This window comes from Ascaphus truei, chromosome 1 (assembly GCF_040206685.1).
Source record: "Ascaphus truei isolate aAscTru1 chromosome 1, aAscTru1.hap1, whole genome shotgun sequence".
Lineage (NCBI taxonomy): Eukaryota > Metazoa > Chordata > Amphibia > Anura > Ascaphidae > Ascaphus > Ascaphus truei.
Window position 1 is genome coordinate 114,133,762 of NC_134483.1, and position 16,329 is coordinate 114,150,090.

Consider the following 16,329-nt stretch of genomic DNA (forward strand, 5'->3'; position numbering starts at 1 on the left):
AGAGCCAGCATTTTATATGAGAGTTCAGAGTAGTACTGTATATAGTTTATGCTTTTAGCTAAGACTTTAACAACTTTGACACATAACAGTTGATTCAAACACACCTTCCAAACATTTATATACCTTGATTTACAAGCCCATTTGCAGTGACACAGGCAATGCTATGGAGAAATGGCATGATTTTAGCTGCACTTGTTTCAGTGCTGTGAGTGATGGTTTACTATGGAACTATTTTCTTTAAATTGCATATTCTTTAAATATGGCATTTCAGACAGATGTGTGCATGGCTGCCCTGCTGCCTGTAGGTTGTCCTTGCCACCCCTGACACAATATCCCCAGTATGCCCCTGCTTTCATGCTGGTAAGTGTGTCACTGTATGTTGACGAGCACTATTCTTTCCCTCTGGCTACAGCTGAGACAGTAAAGCGCACGCACAAAGACAGGCAGAGGAAGGCAGGCAGGTCCCAGATGGAACCAGAAGCTCCCTGACCTGTCACTGCTCTGCTTCTGCACCCTTTACACTGAACAGCTGGGATAAGGCTGTTGGCTTTTTCTTCCTCCTTCCTGGTAAGTGACTTGAAATGTTTCTTTTTTTTTTAACTTATTTTTCCAGATGGAAACCATCACAGAGACTGGGAAGGAGGAGGAGACACTTGCAATTTGTTTACTCTTCTTTTATCCATACACCTGTCATTGCAAATGAGTCAATCACAAGACCATCACAGAAGTGGCATTGATGTACAAGCTTTGTACTTGTTTATAGCGCATTTTGGAATATATTTATACAGCCTTTTTCCTGTTCCCTTTAAGTTGCGTGAAAATATTTGACATATAAATGCTCAAAAATACACATTGCATGATATTTGCATAATATTATACTGTAAGACTTACAGCAAGGGTTTTGCTGCTGTTTCCCATTAACACGAATTCATACACAATCTAAAGAGATATTCTTTCCTATGCTGTATATTAGACCATCATTAATACCTGCTTCTATTTTATTTAGATTTTGTTTTTAGAAGTGGTTCAAGTTAATCTGAGAAAGTAATGACGGTGCTAACCAATGCTTAAAAATGCTTAAAAATAAATAAATACATTCCTAAAATAAATATATATATATATCACAACAACACTATATAGCAGTGTTTATAAGAGTGATACAGTATCATCCTCTTCTGATTTTTCTTTCTATCACTTTTTAGTTGCAGGATACCCCTGTAGTAGGAGCGAGTCACGTTGGTATATGTGAATTTTATGTCTACCATTCTAAACCTCGCTAAACCTCTATGTTACTGAAATTGGGAGCTATATTTGGATTTAGTTAACAGCAGCTGCAGCAAATGACTTTCTCCTGTGTAGTAACGTTATGTGTGAAGAAATGCTGGGACATGGAAAAATAAGAGGGGCAAAAAGCATCTGCTCCTGCTGGTAATTGGCTTTACATTACTTCTCCTTGGAAAGACAATAGTGAGTGAGTATTTTAGCTGTAAAGCTTTGCTGTGAGTGCTAGGCTAATGGGGGGTTCAGAAAGTGTTTTTGTTTTTTGAGAAGTTGGTAGACAATAGATAGACATGGTCAGGTGTAGAACTGAACGTGGTACTTTCCAAATGGTTTTACACCTGCTACCTACAATATAACTCGTTTGTTTGGTATATGGTGTATAAGTGTTTGTCACACCGCTTTATATATTTTGCAGTTTGAAGATCACTATGACTCGCTGACTGATATTTTAAGCCTCAAGTATGATGTAAGTATCGATGAATGTAATATTAAATATATGCGTTAGTCCTATCTCTGATTAATGTTTAGTTATCTATTAATGTTAAATACATTGCAAAACATCTATAATACACACTGTGTGTGTGTGTGTGTGTGTGTGTGTGTGTGTGTGTGTGTGTATGTATGTATATATATATATATATATATATTTATGTATATATATATATATATATATATAATACACACACATCCCATCTTATTATTCTTCTAATTATCATTTATTTATAACGCGCCAACGCCAACATATACCGTAGTGCCGTAAAATAGGATTGGATGCTGAAAAATAATAAAATAACAACATTAACAAACATTGTAACATATATACAAACACATCCCATCTTCACGTTAAAGCCTATTTTTGCTGGGTTATCTGCAGTTTATGGCTGGCTTGCATGACCCCCAGCAATGAAGAGGTTAATTGACAGAATCATTCACTAGCCAGGTTGCTAGGTTCTGTTTTACATTTGGAGAATGTGACCTTCCTAATAACAGAGGAACTGTTGGGGCTTCACACATGCCTTCCGGAACAGGAAAACTCATTCCCTTTAAAATCCATTAATGCATCTTGCATGTGTTTGAACGTTACCCAGCTGCATATTCATTTCATTCTGTTCCTGACAGTCCCTAGGCAAGGCTAAGAAAACGTGATGTTGCCACAGGATCACTGTTCTAACATTATTTGCCAAAATATAATGTAAAGATGTATTGCATCAGTAAAAGAAAATAACAGATCATTTTCTTTGCGGTGCCAGGGATTAGGGTCACATCCTAGGCGACTATTTTGTTCAACTAAATGTACTGGATTAAGTTAAATTATAGCCGTTTGTGATACATGCTGTTCTTTTAGTTATATTCATAAATTAGATGATAGCAAATTTGGTTTCTCTTAATTATGTGCTTCTGGAGTCACAAGTGTACTATAATTCCATTGAACAAGGTTTATCATTTTGAAGCATAAACTATACAAATGTATATTTTGTACTGTTTATAAATGTATAATAATCATAAATATTAAAATACTGTACAGGCACTCTGAATTTGTGCCAGAACATCTCTTCGAGCTGAGCTAAAGCAGATTTGCCACTTGGAATGTTAAATCCAGTAACTCAAGAGTGCCCTCTACTGGTACAATAACATAGGTTTGTATGTATCTTATATTTTAAAAGCAATCAAGAAATATACTGTTTTCTGTTAACATGTTTGGTGAGAAAGACAGACAAAGGTTTCTTTATTGCAGTGTTTTGTTACCCCATAGGCAAGAATCCATGGACAATCCCCTGGAACACCTCTCATATTTAGTTGCTATACTGTGCAAAGCTGTCAGGTGCAAAGGGACAAACCCAATGTGATGTGTGGGTTTTGGACCAAACAAAATTATTTTAATTGAAAAGTAAATATAATATTTTTATTCTTATCAGTAAAACTCAATGGTATTCTACAAACCAGCGTATGCTAAAAACCAGTGAGACTACAAATCCGAGACTGATAGAAGATCAGGGACAGTTGACAGATCCTGCAGAGTAAAGGAGAAATGGGGGAAGGGCAAAGTGTGGGTTCAAGTGGCAGAAGCCATTCATGTAGATTAGATGCCACTTCACACTTACTGATAACAAACTCCTGTAATCTGTCTGCACTGTCACACATTGTGATTTGTGATATATTGTTCAGTGTGCATTTGCATATGAGGCAGTCAGTGTACACACTGCTTTGTGGGTGGTGAAAAAACACAGACCAGAGAAATAGCCACAAACTGTTTGCAACCTATTTCAGTTTCGTACAGTTCTCACTGTCCCTCTTTACTTACAAATTGTTCCTTGAATTCAAACGTTCCGAACACAAATTCATGCTAACATAATATTTTAACATTGGAAACCTCAAATTTACCAGGTGCCACATAAAACACTTTCATGTGTAATCTAACTTGGTATGTATATCTTAATTTATATAGCGCCCATAGTGTACTCAGCACTTTACAAAAGAGACAATACAGTGCAGGAAATTATAGTACAATAAGTGCAACAAACACGATTAGACAATAGGAAAATAAATCACTGCCCCGCAGATCTTACAATCTAATATTTCTTGTACTTACATAAATGATGGAGACATCACTCCAAAAATATAATATAAGGACAACATCTCCTGTTGGTTTTCACTGTGTGCAGAGGGCATTGTGGATGGGAATTATATACAATGAACTTTTAAAGCACTGGAACAACTGGAAGTTAAAGCGACTTTAAGTTTTGGATGGCTGAACATTTACAAGGTATACACATACCTTTTAAAATATCCCCAACCAGTATTAGAAATATCTCTTAACCCCACAACCATAGACATTTCTTCCTAAATGTATTGCAGGCTGGTTATCACATGGAGGGTTAAATGTAGGTGATTGACATTTACAGAAAAGTGGAATTATTGTATATTTAAACATATAGTGTTTCCCTGGCAAACACATGCTTGAAAGGAGTATAAACCATCTTTATCTAATCCCTTCTGGTGATAGCACATACAATCCTAACGATTAAAGATATGTGTGTGTGTGTGTGTGTGTGTGTGTGTGTGTGTGTGTGTGTGTGTGTGTGTGTGTGTGTGTGTGTGTGTGTGTGTGTGTGTGTGTGTGTGTGTGTGTGTGTGTGTGTGTGTGTGTGTGTTTTGATCTGTGTAAAGTAATTATTGTGCAAACATTGGTCAAACAGATAAACAGAAGCATGTGGTACACATTGATTCAGCAGACCTGAAAATAGAAACACATTCATTTTCACTGGATGTGATTTTTTTGCTGTTGTTTGATAAATTGGACAATCCTATATATCACTTCAGCAGTGCGTTTTATAATCTTTGGTATTAGACACCACTAAATATGGCACCTTCAGGATACAAAATCTGCAGTTAAGGGACACAATATATAGATTTTGTACAAATTTCAGGTAAGAATGAGGTACAGGAGGGGAGTATCTTTCTCAGAAACACACAAAATGAGTCATACTTTAAAACTGGAGAATTGTAGACTTAGGTGTTGCAAAACAGTTATTCATTTATGGAGTGAGTAGTAGATGCATGGATCGGCCTTCCTGCAGAAGTTATAAGGGCAAGCGCAGTGACATGTTTAAGACCATACTTGGTATAGACAAGGGGGTAAGAAGTTCTGCAAAAGTCAGAGATTTACTAGCATGTAGAGAAAATGGACAGAGTAGGTCGACAAAATGGTTCTTACCCACCATCAATGTCTATGTCTTTATTGCAACTCATTAAATCTTTTACTTTTTTACAGAAGATAAATGTGTAAAAGATGATAAAACATAATGCTGCTGCAATGGGGTGAAGATCTTAACGCAGCAATGCTACACCCCACCCCCTTTTCTTTTCTTTTCTTACTTGTATATGTAAAGCATGTGACAATGTATAATTCTACATGCTTACCTAAAATAGCCATCGTTTAGGTGCTCTCGTTATAAATGTGTACCAATCCTGACTGTGTGCCTAACATAATGGCTGCTTCAGTCAGTGTAACTCAGCAGCTACAATGTTTACTTATATATACACAAGGTAACATTATACCTTATTATACCAACTAAAATAACATTATCTATTGTTACAGTTTACAGCACAAACTGTTGTGAATATTTGCAACAAATTATCCCAAACGGGAAAGTGTTGCAAAGACCGTGCTCTGCTGGGGAGGTGGGCTAAAATCTGCTTAAAACTCATTAAAAATGGCATTAATAGTTGAAATATATATATTTTTTAAATGCAGTATTATCTAATACTACAGAACTGATTTATTTGGGGGGAAAAAACACATATCAGATTTCACATGTTTTCTGCTCTAAAGAGATATGTTTTAAAACGTAGATTTTATTTTAATTTTATTTATAAAAATATTTTACCAGGAAGTAATACATTGAGAGTTACCTCTCGTTTTCAAGTATGTCCTGTAGATATATGGCTGCTGACATCAGCAATAGCAGGATTGGCCTAGTTTTTATTCGTTTTCTTTAAACAAGTATAATGGCAGACAACCCTCTCCTATTTCTTGCAAACTGGGTTTCATCCTGCTAAAGCGACAAGGATAGATGACTAGCATTTCTCAGATATAACAGTTATACTATACACCCCCTTCCACCATATGTTATTTGTGTCAGTCAACCAGAGTGCAGGTGAAATGAGAAAAAATACCTTATGTGAATAGACACATTAAAAAATCCGATGTTTTCCTTGGTTAGTAAATATGCACTTGGCATAATAACATTAGTCTGTACTTCACGGTTTTAAGAGGAAAGGGACACATTGTAGGTGGCAGTTGTCAACACATTCCTAAAGCAGCGGTGAATGGCCACTATTATGAAAGCCATGGCCAAAAAAAAAATTGAGTGCATAGTTCAGTTCACATGGTTAATAGTGGCTTCCTCCTTGGATGCTGGTTAGCTTGTAGAAACATTGCTTTAAAATAGCTGGTGCATGCCAGAAATTTGTCAAAATAAAATGAAATGCAAGACCACCCATAAGTACTGGCTTTCATATACCACAGATTGGACCCAGCAGAGCTGGAAAGAATCCAAGCTATTACAGATTGGGTTTTCTATCCTATAGCAATCTGAACTATATATTGGTTTCCAAACCCTCCCTCTGCCACTAGAAAACATCCTATAATTGAGTAGGTACACGCACATATTTGAATTTCAGGAACATTATCATTGGGGAAGTACATGTTAATATTTTATTGTGGTAATCTTTATAGAAAGAAGAAGAATTGGCTTTCAAATAATAAGTACTGTTCAAGAGTCCCTATAGGCATAAAAACATAGAATTTAACTGCAGATAAGAACCACTTGGCCTATTTACCATATGTTCATCATGCCAGTTTTGCAGTTAAATGCACATATAAAAAAAGATCTGTGCGGGTGTGCTCTAAAGATGCAAAAGTGTTTGCATTTTTTTTACAATGCGAAGTAGATCTTCTCAACAACATGTAACTTTTTTTTAAGTATTCAATTCTCAAAAATGAAACCTTTGAACTTTCTAAATGATGACCACACTGGGAAAACCAATGAAACTACACAAAGCTCAGAAACAAATGTAGTCAGAATGTAGAATTGCAGACCATAGTATGAACTTTCATATTTTCTCTTGCCCATATTATCAATTGGCAGACCACGCACTGCTCCATAGACACGTGTGTGTGTGTGTGTGTGTGTGTGTGTGTGTGTGTGTGTGTGTGTGTGTGTGTGTGTGTGTGTGTGTGTGTGTGTACATGTGTGTATATAGATATATAAGAACTAAAAAACTAAAAGTAGGACAAGCACTCCAATTTAAAAAAAATGTGCATTTAATAGCTCAACGTTTCGATACATAAGCCTTTCTCAAGAATATATATATACACACACTAGTTTCAAATACTTGGGCATATGGTTTGACTCCTATTTAACATTTGGGCTGCACATTGAAACCCTGATATCCAAAACCTATGCCAAACTAGGTGTACTATATAGGAACAAATCCTCCCTAAGTCTGGTGGTAAGAAAGCGTATCGCACAGCAGATGCTGATGCCAATGATAGACTATAGGGATATAATATATGGCACGGCACTCCAAACTCACCTGGGCAAACTTGATACCCTCTACAACTCAATATGCTGCTTTGTTCTCCAATGCAACTACAACACACATCACTGCAAAATGCTCAAAAAAACTAGATTGGTCATCACTTGAGTCTAGGCGCAAAGTTCAACTCTCCTGTCTTGCCTTCAAATACTTTCTGGGCAAGCTACCCACCTATCTGAACAAGTTCCGCACCCCTAACACATGCAGCACTTATCATCTGAGATCTGACTCCAAAAGACTGTTCATGGTCCCAAGTTCAATAAAGTATCCGGCTGCTCCACCTTCTCTTACTATGTACCCCACAACTGGAACAATCTACTGGAGACTCTCAAAGCCGCCACCAGTCTAAGTTTTTTCAAAACTAAAGCTGTCTCACATTTTAATCTGGTCTGTAACTGTTACACACGTCTATAACATATACAGGTAGTCCTAGCTATCCAACGTTTCACTTTACAATGAATGGCATATCCAACGCAACCCTATGGGCCGTTTTTCAATGCTGGAAAGCGTTATCCAACACTCACGCCACTGATTTACATGGGACTCACGTTACAATGGTTTCACTATCCAACACTACTTCCAGAATGGATTCCGTTGGATAACCGAGGACTGCCTGTATTAACTTTAACTGTGCATGCAATGTCGTGTATATCATTTAAATCCCTGTTCACTTAATGTAACTATGTATTTGTCATCATAACTCTGTGCCCAGGAGATACTTGAAAGAGAGAGATAACTCTCAATGTATTACTTCCTGGTAAAACATTTTTATAAATAAAACAAATATATATATATATATATATATATATATACACACACAAAAAAGTGGAGAGAAAGCACACCATATATACAAAACAATTAGCTTACAATTGGCAAGCGCAACCGTCATAAATAGTATAAAAAAGATACTTCACCAAAATCAAATGACCAGGTAAGGAGACACAGCACTACAGGTAGATGAAAAAAAGGATATTTAATCCAAATCCAAATGTATCCAACGTTTCGGAGCCATCTCAGGGCCCATGCATCATCTAGATACTATAATACACACACACACACACACACATATATAAATATATATAAAATCAAAAACAAATAGTCGATACCATTCTGTGGCTTTTGTGTGAGCTTTCGAGATCCAGCACTTGTGGGAAGAGAGTTCTCTTGTGTAGTGGCTCATGAAGCCGCAGCTTCCGGTTTAGCTTTAGGCCACCGGTGAGTGTCCTAAATAGTGTCATACATTTGTATTCATGCGACTGTGTCTCTTTTGTGTGTTCTGAGATGATGTATAATCATTGTACTCCACCCCCTATTATTCACGATTGGGCAATACTGAAATGCTCTTTCGTCAGTCATGCCAATAGAAATGATTTGATTGATTTGATTACCAGGACTGTCTCTTGTCTCTTGTTCCACGTGTGATGCTGTGGCGATACAGATTCATTCTCTTGTTTAGCCCCTGTCCTGTCTCACCTATGTGGTAGCAGCCCCCTGGGCATTTCATGCACATGATAAGGTACACGACATTGCTGGAAGAACAGGTGAACCTTCCTCTGATTTTGTACTCCAGATTCCTGTGTGGTGTTTGTATTGTGCCCGCTGTGTGGAGCATTGCACAGGTTTTGCATCTTGCATCCTGGCATTGTCTTGTCCCGCATTCAGTTGTGCTGTTGAATACTTTACTTCTCACCATCATTTCCTTGAGATTATGAGGTTATCTGTATGATAATAAGGGTGTTTCAGGGAAGACCTGTGTCAGTGTTTGTATCTTCCCGGAGCAGGAGAGTTCCTATTGGACAGACAGATGTCCAATAGGAACGCTCCTGCTCCGGTCACATGGTTCCCTGGCTCACACTGCTTACCTGCTGCTGTGCTGTGTAATGGATTCCTGCAGCTCCCATGCCGGCTGAAGACACTTCTGATGCTGCCACCGCCACAGGACCTCTGCTGCTTTTCATGGATGTCTTCCGTCGCTGGCTGCAGGCAAATGATGTGATTATTTTCAGCTATCCTGACATTACCCGATGCCGGGTATTACCCAGCGCGGGGCCCACTTTTCAGTTGCCGGGTCCGGGAAATGTCCGGGTACTCGGCACATCACTAGTTTCTAAGTGTGGGTTATGTGACCACCAAACGTACCCTGTCGCTTCTCTCTTTCTGTATTCAAGGAGATCAAAAAACTTGTGCAATGCTCCACACAGGGGCACAATACAAATACCACACAGGAATCTGGAGTACAAAATCAAAGGAAGGTTCACCTGTTCCTCCAGCAATGTCATGTACCTTATTATGTGCATGAAATGCCCAGGGGTCTGCTACTACATTGGTGAAACGGGACAAGGGCTAGACAAATAAATGAATCTGCATCGCCACAGCATCACACGTGGAACAAGAGACAGTCCTGTCGGCGAACATTTCTCTGACTCTGGCCATAAGATGAATGATCTGAAGGTGGCCATAATCAAATGTAATCAATCAAATCAGCTTTATTGACATGACGAAAGAGCATTTCAGTATTGGCAAAGCGTGAAATAGAGACAGTTGCATGAATACAAATTTATGAAACTATTTGGGACACTCACTGGTGGCCTAAACTGAGACTGCAGCTTCACGAGCCACTACACAAGAGAACTCTCTTCCCACAAGTGCTAAGGCCCATGTCTATTAATACTGCACTGTATGAATGCACACACACACCTGCCTTTCACATACAAATGTACAATGTAATTCTATCCCTTTATACCAATAGGGACCACATAGTACCCACACACATGCACAGAAATGCAACACCCTCTTACATTTCAAAACCTACCCACACCATTGTTACACACTCCCCCTCTACATACACCTTTTGTAAAGCGCTGTATACACTGTGGGCGCTTTATAAATTAAGATTTACACACATACATACATACATACACATATACACACATACATGCTTACTCTAACATCACAAACATTCAGGGACCATTTAACACCTTAAGTCATAAATCGCATACTGCACAGGGGGAGGGTTAGGCTTCACCCACAGAGATAACATTCCTAGCTGTCCTGTTTGAAAGTAAATTTATTGGCTTAATCAAATATAACGACACCTGAAGAAGAGATCAGTGTATCTCGAAAGCTTGCACAAATAAAAGCATTTTGTTAGCCACAGAACGGTATTGACTATTTGTTTTTGATTATTAAGCTTGGCTAACACGGTAGATACCTCTACAAATATATATATATATATATATATATATATATATATATATATATATATATATATATATATATATGATAAAGAATCACTGGCACTCCAATAAAAATTCAATAATGAATAGGTGCATGTCCCATATAAATAATAAAAGTATATATTACCGCATAGCAGCAAAAAGGAGACAGCACTCAGGTGAATGAAAATAAATGTATTAAATACAGCACATAAATCCCTATGTTATATGCTGTATTTAATACATTTATTTTCATTCACCTGAGTGCTGTCTCCTTTTTGCTGCTATGCGGTAATGTATTTTATATATATATATATAATCAAAAAATAAATAGATGATACCGTTCTGTGGCTAACGAAATGCTTTTATTTGTGCGAGCTTTCGAGATACACTGATCTCTTCTTCCAGCGATGTTGAGATCAGTGTATCTCGAAAGCTCGCACAAATAAAAGCATTTCGTTAGCCACAGAACGGTATCATCTATTTATTTTTTGATTATTGAAGCTCGGCTAACACGGTACTGATACCTCTACATGTATGTGTGTGTGTGTGTGTGTGTGTGTGTGTGTGTGTGTGTGTGTATATATATATATATATACACACGCACGTACGCATACATACACACACACCTATTGCTGTCTGTTAAACGTTGATATAGTATAGTTATCATATTCAGCATATCCTCATCTATAACTTTTAAGGCAAGGATTTGCCATTAAATTGTGCTTTGATGTACATCACATTTTGTTTTGCAATCTGTTTGAAACTTCTACCAGAGTGGAGCATCTGGTCTGGGGAGCCTTTTTTCTCTTTTTTTTGCCAGTCTGCTTGCACCGCTTCTCAATCAAAGGGGGCCCTGGAATGTTGGCTGGGGAGGGGATCTGCATCAAGCAGCCCTGTAACCTCCCTCTCCCCTCTCAGCCAATCACCATCCCCGGCTGGCTAAGGCTAACATTCCGATTTGGAACGCTGGACAGCACGTCCCATGATTGTAGAAGGCCTCCCAGCTCCAGCTCCGGGGAGGCTCAAAGCTAATAGTTCATTGGTTGGGGGATCGTGGACAAAGGAGCCTTCACCTGATCTTACTGGGAGGTCAACACAGTGCGGCAAGGATGTGTGAGCAAGCAGAACACATGCATGCACTGTAGGTTAGTTCACAGACCACGGCCTACTTATGCTATTAGTAAAGGGACGTCAGTTTTTGCGGAATGTGCTATCAATATCAACCTACTGTTTATTAATGACGCTATCAAGCAGCGCCTCCGTGAGAAAATGACGGGAGTTTAGTCATATAAAAATAATAAATCACGAATGAATCAAACCACACTGTAGTGGCAGTCTGGCCCCCGCCCATATTGTTACCCTGGGCCTGTGCGGGCTCTGCGGGAAGAGTGACAGGTGACATTTTGGTGGGTTGCACAACAAAAAAAGTTACAACAAATCCCCCCTGAGCCCCTGCTCCCTGCCTCGCACTCTGTGTCAGTGAGTTACGGATGAGACTCGGTATATAATGTGCTCCCCTTGCTCTGTGTCAGTGAGTTACGGATGAGACTCAGTATATAATGTGCTCCCCTTGCTCTGTGTTAGTGCGTTAGCCTGGGTAGGGTTGGGGGATGCTGCACCCGGATCCCCGCTGTGCAGGGTCACAGCGCTGCCAGGAAGAGGCAGCAGGGAGCAGGAATGGGCAGGGAGCAGGAGCGGCTCTGGTGTAGGACAGCTTCACCCCGCCAATAGGGAGCGGCTAGCAGGGCGGGAGCTGGGCTCGCCCCGCGCTCTCATTGGCTGCCCGTCGCATTGCTGTGCACAGAGGGATGCGGGGAGCTGTGCACGGAGTGGGACACACAGGGAGACGCCCCATAGCCAGCAGCAGCGGCAGCAGTCACAGCCACACTCCTCCCTGCTGTCCCCTTCCTGCACACTCACAGCCGCGATCACTACACCGGGATATCTGCCACCATATAACCAATTCTTTTTCTTTCTTCCCCTCTCTCGTTTGTTTCTTTTACTGTCATTTCTTTATTTTATTATTATACTCTTTTTTTTTTTTTTCATTTGCATCTCTTCCTTTTCGCACCTCTCGCACTCTATCTGCGTTACTTGTGCTGCTTTCCGTTTGCCTTCGTTTTCATTCACTCCAATAAACTTCGCGGCGAACGCTAAAAGGAAGAAGAAGAGGAAGCGATTTGCCCCTCCTGCCTGCCACAGCAGCTTGTCCGTGAGCTGTCACCCCCGCTTCTGCACCGGCGCTGTGCACCCGAGCCCGGCATTGCGACCTGAATGGATGGGCATGGGGAAAAGGGCCGCACTCTGCTACCCCGGCGCTGATCGCCTGCAACAGCCCCGCCGCGGCACCCTCAGCCCCCTGCACCTCCTCTTACTGCTTACTCTCTGGGGGGACACAGGTAAGATCTACCCTCTCTTTACATATCATGCACAGTGCAGCGAGGCTCACACAACTTCCCTAACTCTACAGGGGCTGGGACTATGTTGTACATACTGCTGCTGTACATACAATCCAGTAACATACATTCCCATAATGTAACACATTTAGAAGCCAGGTCTGCAGCACCCCTAGTTCCAGCCCCCATGCCTGCTGTAGCTTTGAATTTGTAGTAAGCGAGACAGTGGTGTTTAGAGTTAGGAAGCAGCTGGTGAGAAAGGCAGTGGTGAAAATGTTCTTATGTTTTGTTTATTAGACACAAAGAATGATTCAAAAGGTTAATGCAGTTATGCAGGTGAATGCTACTTGGCTGAAGAATGGGGTGAGATATGGGTTATGGTCTCTGAGTTGTCACTTATATAAAGTGCAGTGCTTTGTGAACACTAACCTGCTGTAAGCTTTCAAATGGGCTGAACATGTCTTTATGGTGGGCTTTAAAATGAAGAGGAAAATGGCCCAGGTTTCTCTGCAAATAAGTGAATACAAATCCAACAGTTTAAACATCATTGGATACTTTTGAGTTGAGAAGTGCTGGCCTGTGCAATAGGGGGGGGGGGGGGGGTGACCTGTAATAATCATGTTCTTGCAGGGTAAAGCCATTCTGGACTGCTCAACAGTGCTGAAAATTCAGAGCTGTGCAACCACTGAGTGGTCCTTGAGTTTTCCTCCAGAATGACTACATCACTTCAAACCCCATTCTGCATCTCAGAACTGCTTACTGCCGCAACTGCTTTCTTCAATCCTAATGGATGTATGCACAAATACGCAGTAGCTGTACAGCACCCAGTGAGCCAATACCCCTTTTTGTGCTTACTTGATACAATACAATTATTGCTGGTATGTGAATAAGACCTGAAGCCAGTGGTTGGAACACATCCTCTGCCTAGATTACAGATGTGCAAATCTCTTCAGAAGTTCTTTGCCACATTTTTTCGCACATTATCAGGGATTTTAGCATTTCGTGACATTTTTTTCGAAAGGGCACATTGCTTAAAAATGAGCAAACTGTCCCCAACTTCGCCATTTTTCAAAGAAATATTACCAGAATTTGGGGGAAATGGCAGGATATAATGGTCTAACGCACCTTGGTTTGTAATGCTTGGCAAACTTTGCTCATTTATGAGGACCTTTTGTTGTGACAAACAATGGGCAAATTTCACTTGGTTCGCAAACTTTGGCGAAAATGGCTCATATCTGTGCTTGATCCTCTGCGAGCGTTTGCACCTATGATAAATATAGCAGTTTGTACACATGTCAAAGACCTGATTAACATATACAGTTTAATTGGTCAGAATGGGATTGGCCCATGATTTGTCACTGGCAAGGTACTTTAGTATTTTCCATCTAAAAGGTTTCCATGGCATTTGTCTTAATTAGTTGAATCGTTCAGCCGAGTGCATTTTGTAGTACAGGGTGGTGCACTGGTATTGCAATTTGCTATTGAGTGTATTTTACATTTGAAAATGAGTTTTACGATGACATCTTGGACATATGATGCTCCCTATTATGTACATCTGGATCCTTTGTGTGAAAGATCGGGTGTATAATTGAGCTGCCCCACATGTGCGCAGCTGGAGGAAAGTGTCATTAGAGATAGCAGTGATTTCCCCAAGGTGGGAATACATTTCCATGTCAATATGATGCTAATGCGGATGGGTAGAGTTTTCTCACGTGCACGTGTATTTGAATATACATTTTCGTTTTTATACTTTTTAAACTTTCAAACCGAATCCGCGCATAGTTAAAGATATGAGGGAGAAAGGTGACCATGCTTACTTTAGTTTTTAACTACAGGGGGCACAATCGTGTGTCGTTTTCATGGCACCCCGAGGCAGGGGTAACTACTTTGCAGGCCACTAGTGGACACAGCATTGCAAGGTGTCAACAGGGTTAAACTGCAAGTACTTTCGGGCAGCAGGTCAGAGAAATGTACCTTTTTGATAACAAAGGGAATTAACGACAGCATTTCTATAAGAATGAAAGGGTTAAATATTGTATGTTCTATACAGGGGATGTGGTGATCCAGATTACTTTTCTCCCCCCCCCCCTCCCTCTCCGTTTCTTTCCTGGTGTTTGCTGAAAGGGCTGAGATCAGGTTTCCAGCTCCTACAAGGAGAAAAGGGAGCCTTGTGCTGATTCTTCTGTAGATGCTAGTAGGAAAGAATTTAACCCCTGAGAGACATTTTTTTGTGGCTGGACTCATTACTACGACCAGTATAGTTTTAGTTATCACGTTTGCAGCATATTCGGCAGTGTAATGTAGTAAGAAATAGAAGATAACATCAATATAACATCGTTGAGCAAATACAATTAAGTATCACATACTCATTATGTGCTCTTTTCAGAGGATTGTCGAAGCTGATTGCGGCTGTTATTGTGGCGAGAGACTTCAGTGGTTGCAATAATATCATAGAGATAGCGGTTCCTCACAAAGTGGGTATCTGATAGTATTATATTAACTCGTGCCCTGAACCTGCATTGGTTATAAACATATAGGACTTTACTTCCTTTAAATACAAGTTATTCATAAGGGGTTAGAATGCAGACCAGAGTTCTTGAAACATGCCGAGTTCACATATGTGATTTGACCTTTGCATAACGTCCTAATATTTGAAGCTTGTGACTAATTTGAACAGTTTGCATGGGGCTGGATAGCTGAGAGGTGCTTTTGTTCAAGATCATTACCTTGAATAATTCCTCCAGCGATTTAGCTGGGAAAAGGTTGAAGCAGAATAATCTGGAATCTGATTAACAAAGCCTACTTATCTATTAAATGTTTAAATGTGGATTTAGATCCTCTGAGTTATTAAATAACCCCGCCGGCACTGGAGGGCCCTGCAGTTTAATGCAGAGCAATATAAACAGCAGTGAGAATATCAGATACAGGGATTGTACTCTTGTATTTTTTTCCATACAGTGTAGTTGTTTCGAACACTCACCTTTTTTATTGGCATTGTACTTCCCTTTGTATTCAGTGGTTTATCTCACTGATATTAAAGTGGTTTCAAATATGTAGTAGATGTTTTAAGTTCTATTCTCTAAGGCAGGGTCTTCCACTTGCAGCCCACTGGCTAGATCTGGGCATTGGAGTGGCCCCTGGACTGTGCATCTGCTAATTTAATTGTAGTTGCTCAGGCAGCTACAGTAAGGGCCTTTTGTGTAACATTAAAACATGGTACAGGTGTTTTAAAGTAGAACAATTTGTAAGTCTTAAATGTATCCAAAATGACATTATAATATTCCTGTGGCCCTTGTATGCTTACATTACTTTTGATTTGGCCCCTTTGGAAA

At 39.9% G+C, this 16,329-nt stretch overlaps 1 protein-coding gene across 5 annotated transcripts in view; it reads left to right on the top strand.

Moving 5' to 3' along the window:
• Positions 1-394: 394 nt before the first annotated feature.
• The window catches only part of RGMB (repulsive guidance molecule BMP co-receptor b), a 47,416-nt gene continuing 31,481 nt past the window's right edge, over positions 395-16,329 (top strand). The window contains exons 1-4 of one of the 5 annotated variants that reach the window (XM_075593480.1): positions 395-567; positions 1,360-1,428; positions 1,697-1,747; positions 12,762-13,000. In XM_075593480.1, coding sequence (XP_075449595.1) covers positions 1,743-1,747; positions 12,762-13,000 — 244 coding nt within the window. In that variant the 5' untranslated portion in view covers positions 395-567; positions 1,360-1,428; positions 1,697-1,742. Of the gene's footprint in view, positions 568-1,359; positions 1,429-1,696; positions 1,748-2,806; positions 2,919-11,276; positions 11,747-12,761; positions 13,001-16,329 lie in introns of those variants that run through there. The other 4 variants (XM_075593484.1, XM_075593474.1, XM_075593462.1 and 1 more) reach the window with 4 other exon arrangements.